We start from the raw sequence: 14,483 nt of genomic DNA on the forward strand, positions 1-14,483 counted from the left end.
TTATGTCACATGACCTGGATCAGATGGTCCAGCACCATCCTATGACATTTGCTTACATTTTCTGTGTAACTTTCATTTCTGGAAAAGGCTTAAAATGAAGGTTAAAATCCAGGTCAAGTGACATGATCAACCAAACACAGGGCTAAAATGTACATAACAAATAAAGTCCTTGGAGGTAAAAAGGAGTAGGCTTGCCTATTAACTGTGAATCTCCAAATAACAGTGAATGTGATATCCTTTCCTACACCAAAACAGCCTGAAATAAATACTACTGACTGAGTTGAACACATCTTTTATTTAACCTTATTTGGCATATGCTGTGTAAAATACTGCCATTTTGGAAAGCAACAGGGCAATATCAAACAGTACTGAGGGAATATGTGAGACAGAAGCCATCTGACGGTTTACAATCCTGTATGTTTTCGGAATAATTCACAGTGTTTTCACACAACAACAACAGAACAAACAGTAGCATCAGAGGACCAGGGATCAACTGCTGATTCTAGTGGCTCTGATACACTTCTATACCAACCAGAGACGTTGTTTCAAGTGCCATTAGTCGTATGTACGGGATACGAACGCAACAACAAGAAATAATAAAATATAAGAATACATACAGTAAATGGCTTAGTAGAATTTTGTTGTTGTTGAATAAGTATAATACAGGAAGGCACAATGTATAGTCCAATATTTACACGTGTTTTGGAGAAGGGGGGATTGGGGGAAAGTGTTTAAATTGTGCAGTATTCAGCAGTCATAGTAAGAGTCTGGTAGCAGCGGTTGTGATGTGTGTATAGCATGAATGTATATGTGTGTGTCTGTGTGGATATATGTACACTGAATATACTGTACCAAACATTAGGAACACCTTCGTAATATTGAATTGCCCCCCACCCCTCCTCCACCCCAACCCACAAGGTCTCAAAAGTGTTCGACAGGGATGCTGATCCATGTTGACTCCAATGCTTCCCACAGTTGTGTCAAGTTGGCTGGATGTCCTTTGGGTGGTGGACCATTCTTTATACATACGGGAAACTGTTGAGCATGAAAACCCCAGCAGCGTTGCAGTTTTTGGCACCTACAACCATAGCCTGTTGAAAGGCACTTTGTCTTGCCCATTCACCCTCTGAATGGCACACACACACAATCCAGGTCTCAATTGTCTCAAGGCTAAAATATCTTTCTTGAACCTGTTTCCTCCCCTTATTGAAACTGATTGAAGTGGATTTAACAAGTGACATCAATAAGGGATCATAGCTTTCACCTGGATTGACCTGGTCAGTCTATGCCATGGAAAGAGCAGGTGTTTTCTTAATGTTTTGTACACAAACGTGTATGTCTGTGTGGGTGTACTTGTGCTAAGGTGAGGAGAATCAGAGCAGGTGGTCAGTCCAGTTCAAGTGTTCAGCAGTCTGATGGCTTGTAGGTATCAGACTTCATACTTCGATACCGTATGCCCGATGGTAAGTAAGTGAACAGCTCATTGGACATTGAATAACAGGCACCAGAGATATGTACTGTAGATATGTACGAGTCTACTCACGTGTTTCTGCAGTTCGACTAGGCTACCTACAGTTTTTTTTAAAGTTTATTTTATTCTATGACCAGGCCAGCTGCCCACAGTGTGATGTACAGGTAACTACCAAAATAAAGGAAACACCAACATGAAGTGCCTTAAGAACAGCTTCAATGCACCTTGGCATATATTCTGGAACTCTGTTGGGGGATGCGACACCATACTTCCATAAGAAATTCCATCATTTGGTGTTTTGTTAATGGTGGTGGAAAACACTCTCTGGTATCGCCCCCACAACCGCTCCAGTGACCACTCTTGCCCTGTGGATGGGGGCATTGTCATCCTATGGGGGCATAGGCATGGAAGCCAAAAATAATGGTCAGCCCAGCTTTTTTATACAAGACCCTAAGCATGATGGGATGTTAATTGCTTAATTAACTCAGGAACCATACCATACCTCAATATACTTTGAATCCCTTGTTTACTCAAGCGTTTATATTATTTTGTCAGTTACCTGTATTAGGCAACACCAGGTACAGATCTTCCTCCTCCAATCCATACCTTAACTATTATTTGGGAAAATACAAAGCTGACCCAAGATCAGAGTCTAGGGGCAACCTTATCTATAAAATGAATGCAGTCTTAAGGCAACAATAGTGCCACCTGGTGCAGAATCCTTAAACTATTTTCCAGCCCATGGTAGTGAAGTAGAGAAGGCTTCTACTATAGTGTTACTTATTCAGATACCCTAATACGAATGAATCACAGTTTTAGTTATATAAAATACATGAATATCTAATACAGCATTTGTATCTGAAATTTGTCTAATTTAGTCAAGCATGATGTTCTGCTGGCCTGCAGACCAGCTAAAATTATGAGTGAGACTGGTAACAGAAAACTGTTTAGTCAAAAATGGAACTGAAAAATATAGAGTTAAGAAGTATTACATTTCATGAAAAAAGGGATCCCAGGAAAGGTTACCCTGCAGTTTTAAGAGGTATTTGTTGTACAGGTAAAGGTGTAGGTGAAGACAGTTTTAAAAGTCATTCATAATATTCTCAATGGCTCACTAAACAGGAATGTATTACATTGATTGTAATCAATCAATCACTGAATAGCACCATATAACAGTACAATTTGAACAAAATCAGAAAAGCTAGCTTCCATAAGAAGCGTAGAAACACTAAGCATGGCCACAAAGGTATAGTGCCTATGGCCATTCATACACACTATGCTTGTCCGATTAAAAACATAAACAAATATTATTATGAGGCAAGATATGCACATTATATATAATATTTGATTCATAGAAGCTTGTAAGTTGGTTAATATGTGGGAAAGTGTGGCCACCTAAAGTCATGGCTAAAGTCCTCCAAACATTTGATGGAGCCAGGTACAGTAAGCCAATGGGACTTGACAATCTTATGTTGTCTTCTTCTTGACTGCAATCAATTGGCTTAATGTCTGCAGGCCCCAGTACAGCAGGGAGATGGAGACAAAGGCCTACAGAGAGAGAGAGAGAGAGAGAGAGAGAGAGAGGTGTTAGGCCAATGTGTTCTTTACTTTATTAGGTGTCTGTGAGTACTGACTGACTCATTTTACACCTACATCTTGTTGGGACTAGATGAGCACTTACCCCAAACAAACGTTAAAAAAAAATGTACGTATATTTCCAAAATACTCTTTGATTTGCTTCCTTCTCTTACCCTCATTTTTGGTGTACCATTGTATGCATTCATTCATGTGCACTGGACATGATGGTCAGACTGACAGATCTAGATACATACGATAGTAAGGAAGGATCAATATTATATCCGCCCCACAATTGATAAAGGAGAATAATAACACAGCATCATCTTTCACTTAATACATGACTGAAAGAAGACACAGAAGGACTGCGAGCCAGACATGGGACACATAAGGAACGGCAAAGGTTAAGGAGTAGGGCAAAGTCATCTCCCATGATGCTCTCATGTTGGGGTCAAGAAGTCGAATGCCACGGGGGAATATGCCAGAAAATTCTGCCAAAAGCTGTCCTGTGGCGCCTGTCCCTCCTCCCCCGACCCCCTTTCCCTCTGTGATCTGGCCCATAAACTGCATCCTACCTCGCAGAGCAAGCCAAACCAGGCCCCTGTCAATCACAGGCAACGGCCTGATGGGAAAAAAGCAGCGTTTCCTCTAGACGCCACAGCTGTTTTCCTCCGAGAGGGAGAGTGGGAGGGAGTGAGAGAGCACAACAGGGCCTGGAATGTCCCCCAGCTTTTCCGCCCCTCACTACCTGTCCCGGCAACAGGTTCCCCACTGAGGGAAGGAGAGGACGGAGGGAGGGAAGGAGAGGACGGAGGGAGGGAAGGAGGAGGGGGGTTGAAGAAAAGAGAAAAGAAGGAGAGGGAGGCAACCTGGGCCTGAGACCAAAGCCTCAACATCTAGGGCGGATATACCTTTTTACACTGCAGCACTTTACAGAGACATGAAGTTGTGATGTGAGCTGTACCCATCCCGGAGATGGATTGGGATCGAAAGTGAAGCAAGGCCTCAGGAGTACCCCACAAATCACATAACAGGCCGAGCTGTCTGTTGGATTGACCGGGGGTACTGTATTGGTTCTACTCCCATCTCTCTGTTGGCCGTACTAAGCTACATTTTAATAGACTTCTCTGGGAAAATACTGCATGTGGGATAGATTACATGCGGAAGCGGGGGTTTGATCGTCTGCAAATAAGCACTACGAGCAGAGAACACTGGTTCACCAAGTAGGAATCTCAACAAATCCACTCTCACTCACTTTGTTTTGATTTCAAGAGAGGGTAGTTCGTTAGAGCACCAATGAGTTAAGCAAATGGGCTCAGAGCAGGACAAATAGAAATGCATGTGGTAGATCTTAATTTCTGAGTAGTTTCTGTTTTCTGGAACATACTGTTCCACGTTTCTGAGCAAGGAGGATACAGTTCTACAGTATTGTCGAGACTGCATTGACTATTCTGCCATCATGTGATAAATAAAGTGATATATTGAATAGTCAAGAAACCACCAGGTGAGAGGGTAGCCTTTCCTCTCATACCTTCCAACCTCCCTACATTGGGGTACCTGTGGCAGTCCTGGGCAGTAGGGGGTTAACATGGTGGCGCCCTGAGTTCTCCCATGCAGCTGCACTCATGATTGAAATGAAAACAGAGCAGAATTGGTGCTGTCAGGAGTGTGATATATGACTTGTAATGGGATGTTTCCAGAGCTCCCCTCCCGTCCATATGGCTAGCCTGCCTGCCCACAGTACACATTAGGAGAGAGAGAGAGAGAGAGATGCAATACTCAAACATCTGCATAACAGGGCTAGGAGATTCTTAGACACAAACACATACTCCCTCAATCGCAGGCAGGGATACACACAAGCGCACACACACGCATGTGTAGGTATGTATGCATGCATGCAGTGCATTCAGAAAGTATTCAGACCCCTTGACTTTTTCCACATTTTTTTTACGTTACAGCCTTATTCTAAAATGTATTAAAACACATTTTTTCATCATCAATCTACACACAATACCCCATAATGACAAAGCATTGTATTAAAAATGTATTAAATATAAAAAACAGAAATACTTTATTTACATAAGTATTCAGACCTTTTGCTATGAGACTCGAAATTGAGCTCAGGTGCATCCTGTTTCCATTGATCATCCTTGAGAAGTTTCTACAACTTGATTTGAGTCCACCTGTGGTAAATGAAATTGATTGGACGTGACTTGGAAAGGCACACACCTGTCTATATAAAGGTCCCACAGTTGACAGTGCGTGTCATAGCAAAAACCAAGCCATGAGGTTGAAGGAATTGTCCGTAGAGCTCCGAGACAGGATTGTGTCGAGGCACAGATCTGGGGAAGTGTACCAAAACATTTCTGCTGCATTGAAGGTCCCCAAGAGCACAGTGGCCTCCATCATTCTTAATTAGAAGAAATTTGGAACCACCAAGACTCTTCCTGAGCCGTCGGGGGAGAAGGGTCTTGGTCAGTGAGGTGACCAAAGACCCGATGATCACTCTAATATAGCTCCAGAGTTCCTCTGTGAAGATGGAAAAACCTTGCAGAAGGACAACCGTCTCTGCATCGCTCCACCAATCAGGCCTTTATGGTAGAGTGGCCAGACGAAAGCCACTCCTCAGTAAAAGACACATGAAAGCCCACTTGGAGTTTGCCAAAAGGCACCTAAAGACTCTCAGACCATGAAACAAGATTCTCTGGTATGATGAAACCAAGATTGAAATCTTTGTCCTGAATTCCAAGCGTCACGTCTGAAGGAAACCTGGTACCATCCCTACGGTGAAGCATGGGGGTGGCAGAATCATGCTTTGGTGAAGTTTTTCAGCGGCAGTGACTGGGAGACTAGTCAGGATCAAGGGAAAGATGAACGGAACAAAGTACAGAGAGATCCATGATGAAGTCCTGAGTGCTCTGGAGCAGGTTCTCAGACTGGTGCGAAGGTTCACCTTCCAACAGGACAACGGCCCTAAGCACACAGCCAAGACAACGCAGGAGTGGCTTCGGGACAAATCTCTGAATGTCCTTGAGTGTGTGACGACCCTCCCACTCTGTCTGCCGTATTCTCTCTCTTTGTTCTTGTTTCCTTATTAGGATGCCGGTGGGCAGAGTTGGGAGGGTCGTCAGCTACATGGGATACACCTGGGCCCGGGTGTGTCCCATGATAAATAGACCTCTTCCACATTGATTGAGGAGACTCTCTCCATGCAGACACTTTTGTTGATTTCTGTTGTGGTAGTTTTGTGGCTTTTTGGTTATTTGCTTTGGCACCATTCAACACCCTGCACTATTACATTCAGGCATGCCAAACACTCACTTACATTACTGATTACACACACCATTGTTCATTGTTCTTAGTTAATAAATATATATTTAGATATTCCTTGTCTCCACGTTGTCTCCCTTTTGTTGCGAACTCTGAGCCGGTTCATAACAAGAGGGGACTCGTCCGGGATTTTGAACGGATTGTGTTTGGGAGAAAACGTGAAGGTAATGTTAAATTCTGTAGGTGCTTTGTTTGTATATGTTGTTAGTTTGAGTTTGGTGCTCAGTACTGGTTGCCTTTGTTTGTTTGGTTTGTGTGCTGCGTTGGAGAGAGTACATTGGTTAGTTTCCAGTCCCCTGCCCAGCCTGGAAACGCTTGTTCTACTCGCTGTTGGGACATTGGTCTGAGGAGGTGAGTGCAATCAGCTGTGTACCTCGGTGGGAGATTTGGGTAGGGTAGTGAAACGTACTACCCGGAGTTATAGTCTTTTTCCCCTGATAGGCTTAGCGATGTGTTTCATTTTGGAATATGTTGGGCATGGGTAATGTTTGTTATTTTTGTGTGGTGTCTGTGGACTGAGCAGTTGTCTCGGGGGCACATCCGTGGCTTGGTGGAATCTACCAGCGTGCTGGGGGGTTACTTCCTTGCCAGCGGGCTACAGTGCATAATTACCCACCGCAAATCTGCATGAAGACTAGGGTTGAGTTATTGTAGGTTTTGGGGAAGCTCCATATCTCATCTCTTTTCTGTGGTGCCCAGTGTGATTGTCATTTCTCTTGTTGTGGTCTGGTGTGCTCAGCAGAGGGGTTGAGCGATAATTTTTTAGCATTTACTTCTGACTATGAACCGTTGAGGAGTGACTATGAACCGTTGAGGAGTGACTATGAACCGTTGGGGAGTGACTATGAACCGTTGGGGAGTGACTATGAACCGTTGGGGAGTGACTATGAACCGTTGGGGAGTGACTATGAACCGTTGGGGAGTGACTATGAACCGTTGGGGAGTGACTATGAACCGTTGGGGAGTGACTATGAACCGTTGGGGAGTGACTATGAACCATTGGGAGATGTTCTTTTCGTTGGAGCTTGTAGTTGACGGTCTCTTGTGCGTCCTGTTCCTGAGTGTTTATGTGACTGACCATTGTTTGGTTTTGTCATGTTCTATCTTTCCTGTCTGTTCCCTCCTGGTCTTGTTTTCTTCTTTCCTCTTAAACATTGCTTCCTGTGCGCAAAGGTTACTGAGGTCTGGGGAGGAGGTTGGCTGGGGCAAGTGGAAGGTGAACATGAACCCCTCATCAATTTGGGACGCAGAGGCTGTGTCAATTTGGGACGCAGAGGCTGGTACGTTGTTCCGGGGTCCTTGTTGGTCCCCGGTTTTATGGGGGGGTGGTGTGTGACGACCCCCCCACTCTGTCTGCTGTATTCTCTCTTTGTTCTCGTTTCCTTATTAGGATGCCGGTGGGCGGAGTTGGGAGGGTCGTCAGCTACATGGGAAACACCTGGGCCCGGGTGTGTCCCATGATAAATAGACCTCTTCCACATTGATTGAGGAGACTCTCTCCATGCAGACACTTTTGTTGATTTCTGTTGTGGTAGTTTTGTGGCTTTTTGGTTATTTGCTTTGGCACCCTTCAACACCCTGCACTATTACATTCAGGCATGCAAAACACTCACTTACACTACTGATTACTGATTACACACACCATTGTTCATTGTTTTTAGTTACTTTAGTTAATAAATATATATTTTGATATTCCTTGTCTCCACGTTGTCTCCCTTTTGTTGCAACTCTGAGCCGGTTCGTAACAAGTGGCCAAGCAAGAGCCCTGGCTTGAACCGGATCGAACATCTCTGGAGAGACCTGAAAATAGCTGTGCAGCGACGCTCCCCATCAAACCTGACAGAGCTTGACAGGTTCTGCAGAGAAGAATGGGAGAAACACCCCAAATCAAATTGTTTTAGTCACATGCGCCGAATACAACAGGTGTAGACCTTACAGCGTAATGCTTACTAAAAGTAACAAGTAATTAAAGAACTGCAGTAAAATAACAATAGCGAGACTATATACAGGGGGGTACTGGTACAGAGTCAATGTGCGGGGGCACCGGTTAGATGAGGTAATATGTACATGTAGGTAGAGTTATTAAAGTGACTATGCATAGATGATAACAACAGAGTAGCAGTGGTGTAAAAGATGGGGTGGATGCAAATAGTCTGGGTAGCCAATACTATATAGGTGTCCCAAGCTTGTAGCATCATACCAAAGAAGACTCAAGACTGTAATCGCTGCCAAAGGTGCTTCAACAAAGTACTTGGTAAATGGTCTGAATAGGTATGTAAATGTGATGTTTTTATTAAATTTGCTAATATATCTAAAAACCTGTTTTTGCTTTCTCATTACAGGGAATTGTGTGTAGATTGATGAGAGAAAATAACTATTAGTCTATTTTAGAATAAGGCTGTAACTTAACAAAATGTGGAAAAACTCAAGGGGTCTGAATACTTTCCGAATGTACCGTACATGCACTCAAATACACACACACATGCTCGAAGGTAGGCACATGTACATGTATGTAGCAAACACGCTCCTCTCCTGCTGGGTCTAGTTCCTCCCTCTTCACTATAAGAAGACACACTTGACTCCTGTCTTTGAACCCAGTCAACAGAGAGATGCTGAGCAGGTTAACGTCTTTCCAGAGAGGCTACTCTGTCTGGTGCTTAACAACTGTACAAGAGCCATGGGAAACACTCCAACACACACATACAGAAACACAGATAAACGGAGACACACACACAAATGCACATATGCACGCATGCGCAGACACCCACATAACACACATATTGCTTGTGCAGTAGTAATGTAGCAAAATAGTCATGATTAAGTTACAAAGGGACAAAGTGTCTCAGTCTACTCTTTCCACTCTTATCAGCACTATTTTCTCCAAGGATGTCAGAGGACAGATCCAAGGCCACTACAAACCTATACGGTCATGAGGCCTTTCCCCTTTCTACTGTTCTGCAGTCAGCGAAAGTGAAGGATAATTCACCATCCCGACCTCCTGGCTGTGTGTGTCTACACACTATTACACTGTCATTACTGCAAAAGCCATAGGCTTGGCACATTCTAAAGCCTCAGCCATGGAAGTTTAGGGCCATGTCTCAAATGGCACCCTGTTTTCTTTATAGTGCACTACTTTTGAGCAAAAGTAGTACACCTTATAGGGAATAGGATGCCATTTGGGATGCACATTGTAAGCCTCAGCCATGAACGTCTCGATCTTACTAATACCCATAATGCTCTGGGTGGCTCCAGCGGTGAGGCGGCCTACTCCGGAGAGCGCAGGCGGAAAGTTGGCAGCCGCGGCGCGATGGGTGCGGGTCCAGAAACAAGGGATGAAAAAACAAAGGAGCGAGAAGGAGAGAGAGGGGGAGACTTCTGCCTGGCAAAATCAAGCCCGGTGTGCTTTGATGGAGCAATCAGGCCAAGCCAGGGCCCTAGAACTAGAGTCTCAGCGGACGTTCTGTAAATCAGTTCAATGGGATTCCACAGAGAAGGGCGAAGATGGATGGAACCCCAGGGGCTTGTGAGAGAGAGAGAGAGAGAGAGAGAGAGAACAATTCTTGCCTCCCTCCTTCCCTTCCTTCGCTCCACCTCTGTCTTCTCCTCCCTCTCATCCTCTACTCTATCAGCATATTGTACTGTAGGAACCTGGAGCATGATCACATTCAAACATCCTGGCTAGTGGCTAGTAGTGGCCGGGGACTTTAATGCATGGAAACTTAAATCCGTTTTACCTCATTTCTGCCAGCATGATAAATGTGCAACCAGAGGAAAAATAAGTCTAGACCACCTTTACTCCATAAGAAGAGATACGTACATACAAAGCTCTCCCCCACCCTCCATTTGGTAAATCTGACCATAATTCTATCCTCCTGATCCCTGCTTACAAGCAAAAACTAAAGCAGGAATCACCAGTGACTCAGTCAATAAAGAAGCAGTCAGATGATGCAGATGCTAAGCTACAGGACTGTTTTGCCAGCACACACTGGCATATGTTCCGGGATTCTAGAGTGCTAGAGGCATCATTACAGAACTTGGTTCGATTCCAGGTTGTATCACAACCGGCCGTGATTGGGAGTCCCATAGGGCGGCGCACAATTGGCCCAGCTTCGTCTGAGTTAGGGTTTGACCGGGGTAGGCCGTCATTGTAAATAAGAATTTGTTCTTAACTGACTTGCCTAGTTAAAAAAAGGTTACAATTCTTCCGATGGCATTCAGGAGTATACCACATCAGTCACTGGCTTCATCAATAAAAATCGATGACGTCGTCCCCACAGTGACCATATGTACATACCCCAACCAGAAGCCATGGATTACAGCAACATCCCCACTGAGCTAAAGGGAAGAGCTGCCGCTTTCAAGGAGCGGAACTCTAACCCGGACGCATATAAGAAATCCTGCTATGCCCTCAGACGAACCAAAAAATACACAAAGCGTTTGAATCGTACTACACCGGCTCCGATGCTCGTCGGATGTGGCAGGGCTTGCAAACTATTACAGACTACAAAGGGAAGCATAGCCGCAAGCTGCCCAGTGACACATGCCTACCAGACAAGCTAAATTACTGGAAAGCAACACTGAAGCACGCATGAGAGCATCAGCAGTTCCGGACGACTGTGTGATCACGCTCTCCGTAGCCGATGTGAGTAAGACCTTTAAACAGGTCATCATTCACAAGGCCACAGGGCCAGACGGATTACCAGGACGTGCACACCGAGCATGCACTGATCAACTGGCAAGTGTCTTCACAGACATTTTTAGTGGTAAGGGTAAGTAACACATCTGTCACACTGACCCTCAACACGGAGGCCCCTCAGGGGTGCATGCTCAGTCCACTCTTGTACTCCCTGTTCAACCATGACTGCATAGCCAGGCACGACTCCAACACCATCATTAAGTTTGCCGACGACACAACAGTGGTAGGCCTGATCACCATGTCATGACGTGCCCTGGGGGGAGGATCATAGCCCCCCCCCCCCTCTCTGTCTCTCCACAGTTTTATGACTTTACAACAGGTCATAAATACCTATTAGAAACTGCCATGCAGTATTGAGAGAGTCTACCAGAACAAAGAGAGACTTGGCCAAACTCCTAAATCCCCGAAATGGGAGAATTAAACAATATTTCCACTTTTGAAAATGTGGGAATGGTCCATGGACACTTAAGGGACAGTTATGACGAGTGTGTTTCATTTGGTGATCTCATGAAGGACAGGCAACACACATAATGGTATCTCTTGAAGTGTACATTTCCCATTTCTAAAATATTGTGAAACGTATGTGATTAAACATGAAACTATTTGTGAAAAGATGTAATGAAATATTAACCTTCTAAATGAGAGTATGGATTTTCAGATAAAGATTAACTAGTCAGTGGCCACACCCCCACAATCCCAGACATCACATTAGGCGTCATAGAACCACCCCTTCTTCGACAGAGGATAAAACCCACTCCTGAAGAAATTCACACCAGACTAGAAAACATGCAGCTGACACAACATGTTTAAATAGTTGGCACTACAACTCTACCAAAGGACAAGACCATACCACATGGAGTATTGGCTACACGGCTGGAAATGGTTAAACTCTGAGACTATCGATCACTACAGAATAAGAGCAAATCTTAGACGTATAATTACTAGTCTGGAGCTAGAAGTTACGTAAGTCTAGAACAAGAATACCGACCACCGCCGTAGCATCTATTCCATGACAACATTTCTGAATGATACTCTGAAGTATCCATCCTAACCACTTACAACCACGAAAGACATTGTGACTTATGGGAAAGTTAACCAGAGACTCTGATGAACCCTACAGGACGATTGAGGATTCCAACAGAGAAGACAACAACGACATATATAAATATATATACATTGCAATTATTCTCGAATGAGCGGACGTTCACGTGCAAAGGATTAGCATTTCAATGAATATAATTATAGACTGTGTGTAGTGAATCCATTTAGTCTTTCCCACTCTCTCAGTCCCCACCCCTTTCCTTTGACGACCAAGCCGTCATATCGGCTTAGCCCACTAGGGACTTTTCTGTCATTGTTAGTAACCAATATCTACTGTTTGTTTGTGATGTATTTCTGTGATTATTCAGTTAGTTAGTAAATAAATAATTAAGCCAATTTGTATATTGCTGATTCATTATAGAAACTAGGGTTCGTGCAGATGACCAAGAACTTTACGAAGTTCAGATGAGACTGATAGAAGGGAAAGAATAATTCATGACTGATTGATGACTGAAATGTAAGAGATTTTTAGATCTCTAAGAGTTCATTCGGAAGACGGAACTCCTTAAATAAACTTCTCCGTGGTGCCCCAGGTTATTAATGAGTTAATTGTTGCATGATTTAATTAAATCACGTAATCAATTAAATGTTAGGTAATCAATTTGATAAAATAACATGTCATCACATTAATGATAGTTACAGACACGACAACCGACAACGATGAGACAGCCTATAGGGAGGAGGTCAGAGACCTGGCCGTGTTATGCCATGATAACAACCTCTCCCTCAACGTGATCAAGACATAGGAGATGATTGTGGACTACAGGAAAAGGAGGACCGAGCACGCCCCCATTCTCATCAACAGGACTGTAATGGAGCAGGTTGCTTGGTGTCCATATCACCAACAAACTAGCATGGCCCAAACACACCAAGACAGTTGTGAAGAGGGAACGACAAAGCCTTTTTCCCCTCAGGAGACTGAAAAGATTTGGCATAGGTCCTCAGAAAGTTCTATAGCTGCACCACTGAGAGCATCTTGACTGGTTGCATTACTGCCTGGTATGGCAACTGCTCGGCCTCCAACCGCAAGGCACTACAGAAGGTAGTGCGTACGGCCCAGTACATCACTGGGGCCAAGATTCCTGCCATCCAGGACCTCTATACCAGGCACTGTCAGAGGAAGGCCCTAAAAATTGTCAAAGACGCCAGCCACCCTAGTCATAGACTGTTCTCTCTGCTACCGCATGGCAAGCGGTACCGGAGCGCCAAGTCTAGGTCCAAAAGGCTTCTTAACAGCTTCTACCCCCAAGCCATATGACTCCTGAACAACAAATCAAATGGCTACGCAGACTATTTCTTACTTATCTATTCTTACTTATTTTTCTTAAAACTGCATTGTTGGTTAAGAACTTGTAAGTAAACATTTCACTGTAAGGTCTACACCTGTTGTATTCAGCGCATGTGACAAATAACATTTGATTTGTACTGGGGTTGGAATAGCATGACAGATTAGCGTAGGGGTTTGTGGTCCTCCTTTACTCCTCGTCATCCTCTTTTTCCTCATCTACCTCCTCATGAGTCAATGACAAAACATCTGTGACGAATTCCCAAGAACAACATTAGGAGAAAGTTACAGATACACAAATATACCCCCCCAGAAATGCTAACCTCCCCTGTTATTGTAATGGTGAGAGGTTAGCATGTCTTGGGGGTGTGATATAAAATGCTAACCTCCCCTGTTATTGTAATGGTGAGAGGTTAGCATGTCTTCAGGGTATGATATTTGTGCATCTCTAACATTCTCAATTCCAAAAGTGCTGGAGTACAGAGTCAAAATAATGTAAAAAATTGTCACTGTCACAATTTTTTTGGAGCTCACTGTATATGTTATTACATTGATTAGATTAGAAAGTGAGTATGTGTGTTTGTGGGTGTGCGTGTGTGCATGTCTGTGTTTTTGTTTCTTTTTTTTGGGTAAGCTCCCCTGCAACAAAGATTGCCTTGCATTATATGATTCACTGTGAGCAAGGATCTCTACACTTAGAAAAAGGGTTCCAAAACGGTCTTTGAACTATTTTGGGTTCCAAGTAAAAACCCTCTGGGGCAAGGGTTCTACTTGGAACCAAATAGGATTCTACCTGGAACCAAAAAGGGTTCTTTAAAGGGTTCTCCTATGGGGACAGTCGAAGAAACATTTTAGGTTCTAAACAGCACCTTTTTTTCTAAGATTGTAGGCCTTAGAAATAAACACTTCAATCCCCAGTGTCTGTCTGTATCTATGGCTTCAGTTTATTATATTTTTCTACGACTGGCCATGCTTTCCACCTGGCTACCCCTACTGCAGTCAACAGCACTGCACCCCCCACAGCT

At 43.9% G+C, this 14,483-nt stretch overlaps 1 protein-coding gene across 3 annotated transcripts in view; it reads right to left on the reverse strand.

Annotated features, from left to right (window-relative positions):
- Positions 1-2,404: 2,404 nt before the first annotated feature.
- The window catches only part of LOC106582276 (alkylglycerol monooxygenase), a 43,421-nt gene continuing 31,342 nt past the window's right edge, over positions 2,405-14,483 (reverse strand). For all 3 annotated transcript variants that reach the window (XM_045703504.1, XM_014165187.2, XM_045703491.1), the window contains exon 13: positions 2,405-3,019. In XM_045703504.1, the coding sequence (XP_045559460.1) occupies positions 2,939-3,019 (81 nt within the window). In that variant the 3' untranslated portion in view covers positions 2,405-2,938. The remainder of the gene's footprint in view (positions 3,020-14,483) is intronic.

This window comes from Salmo salar, chromosome ssa02 (genome assembly GCF_905237065.1).
Source record: "Salmo salar chromosome ssa02, Ssal_v3.1, whole genome shotgun sequence".
NCBI classification, from domain to species: domain Eukaryota; kingdom Metazoa; phylum Chordata; class Actinopteri; order Salmoniformes; family Salmonidae; genus Salmo; species Salmo salar.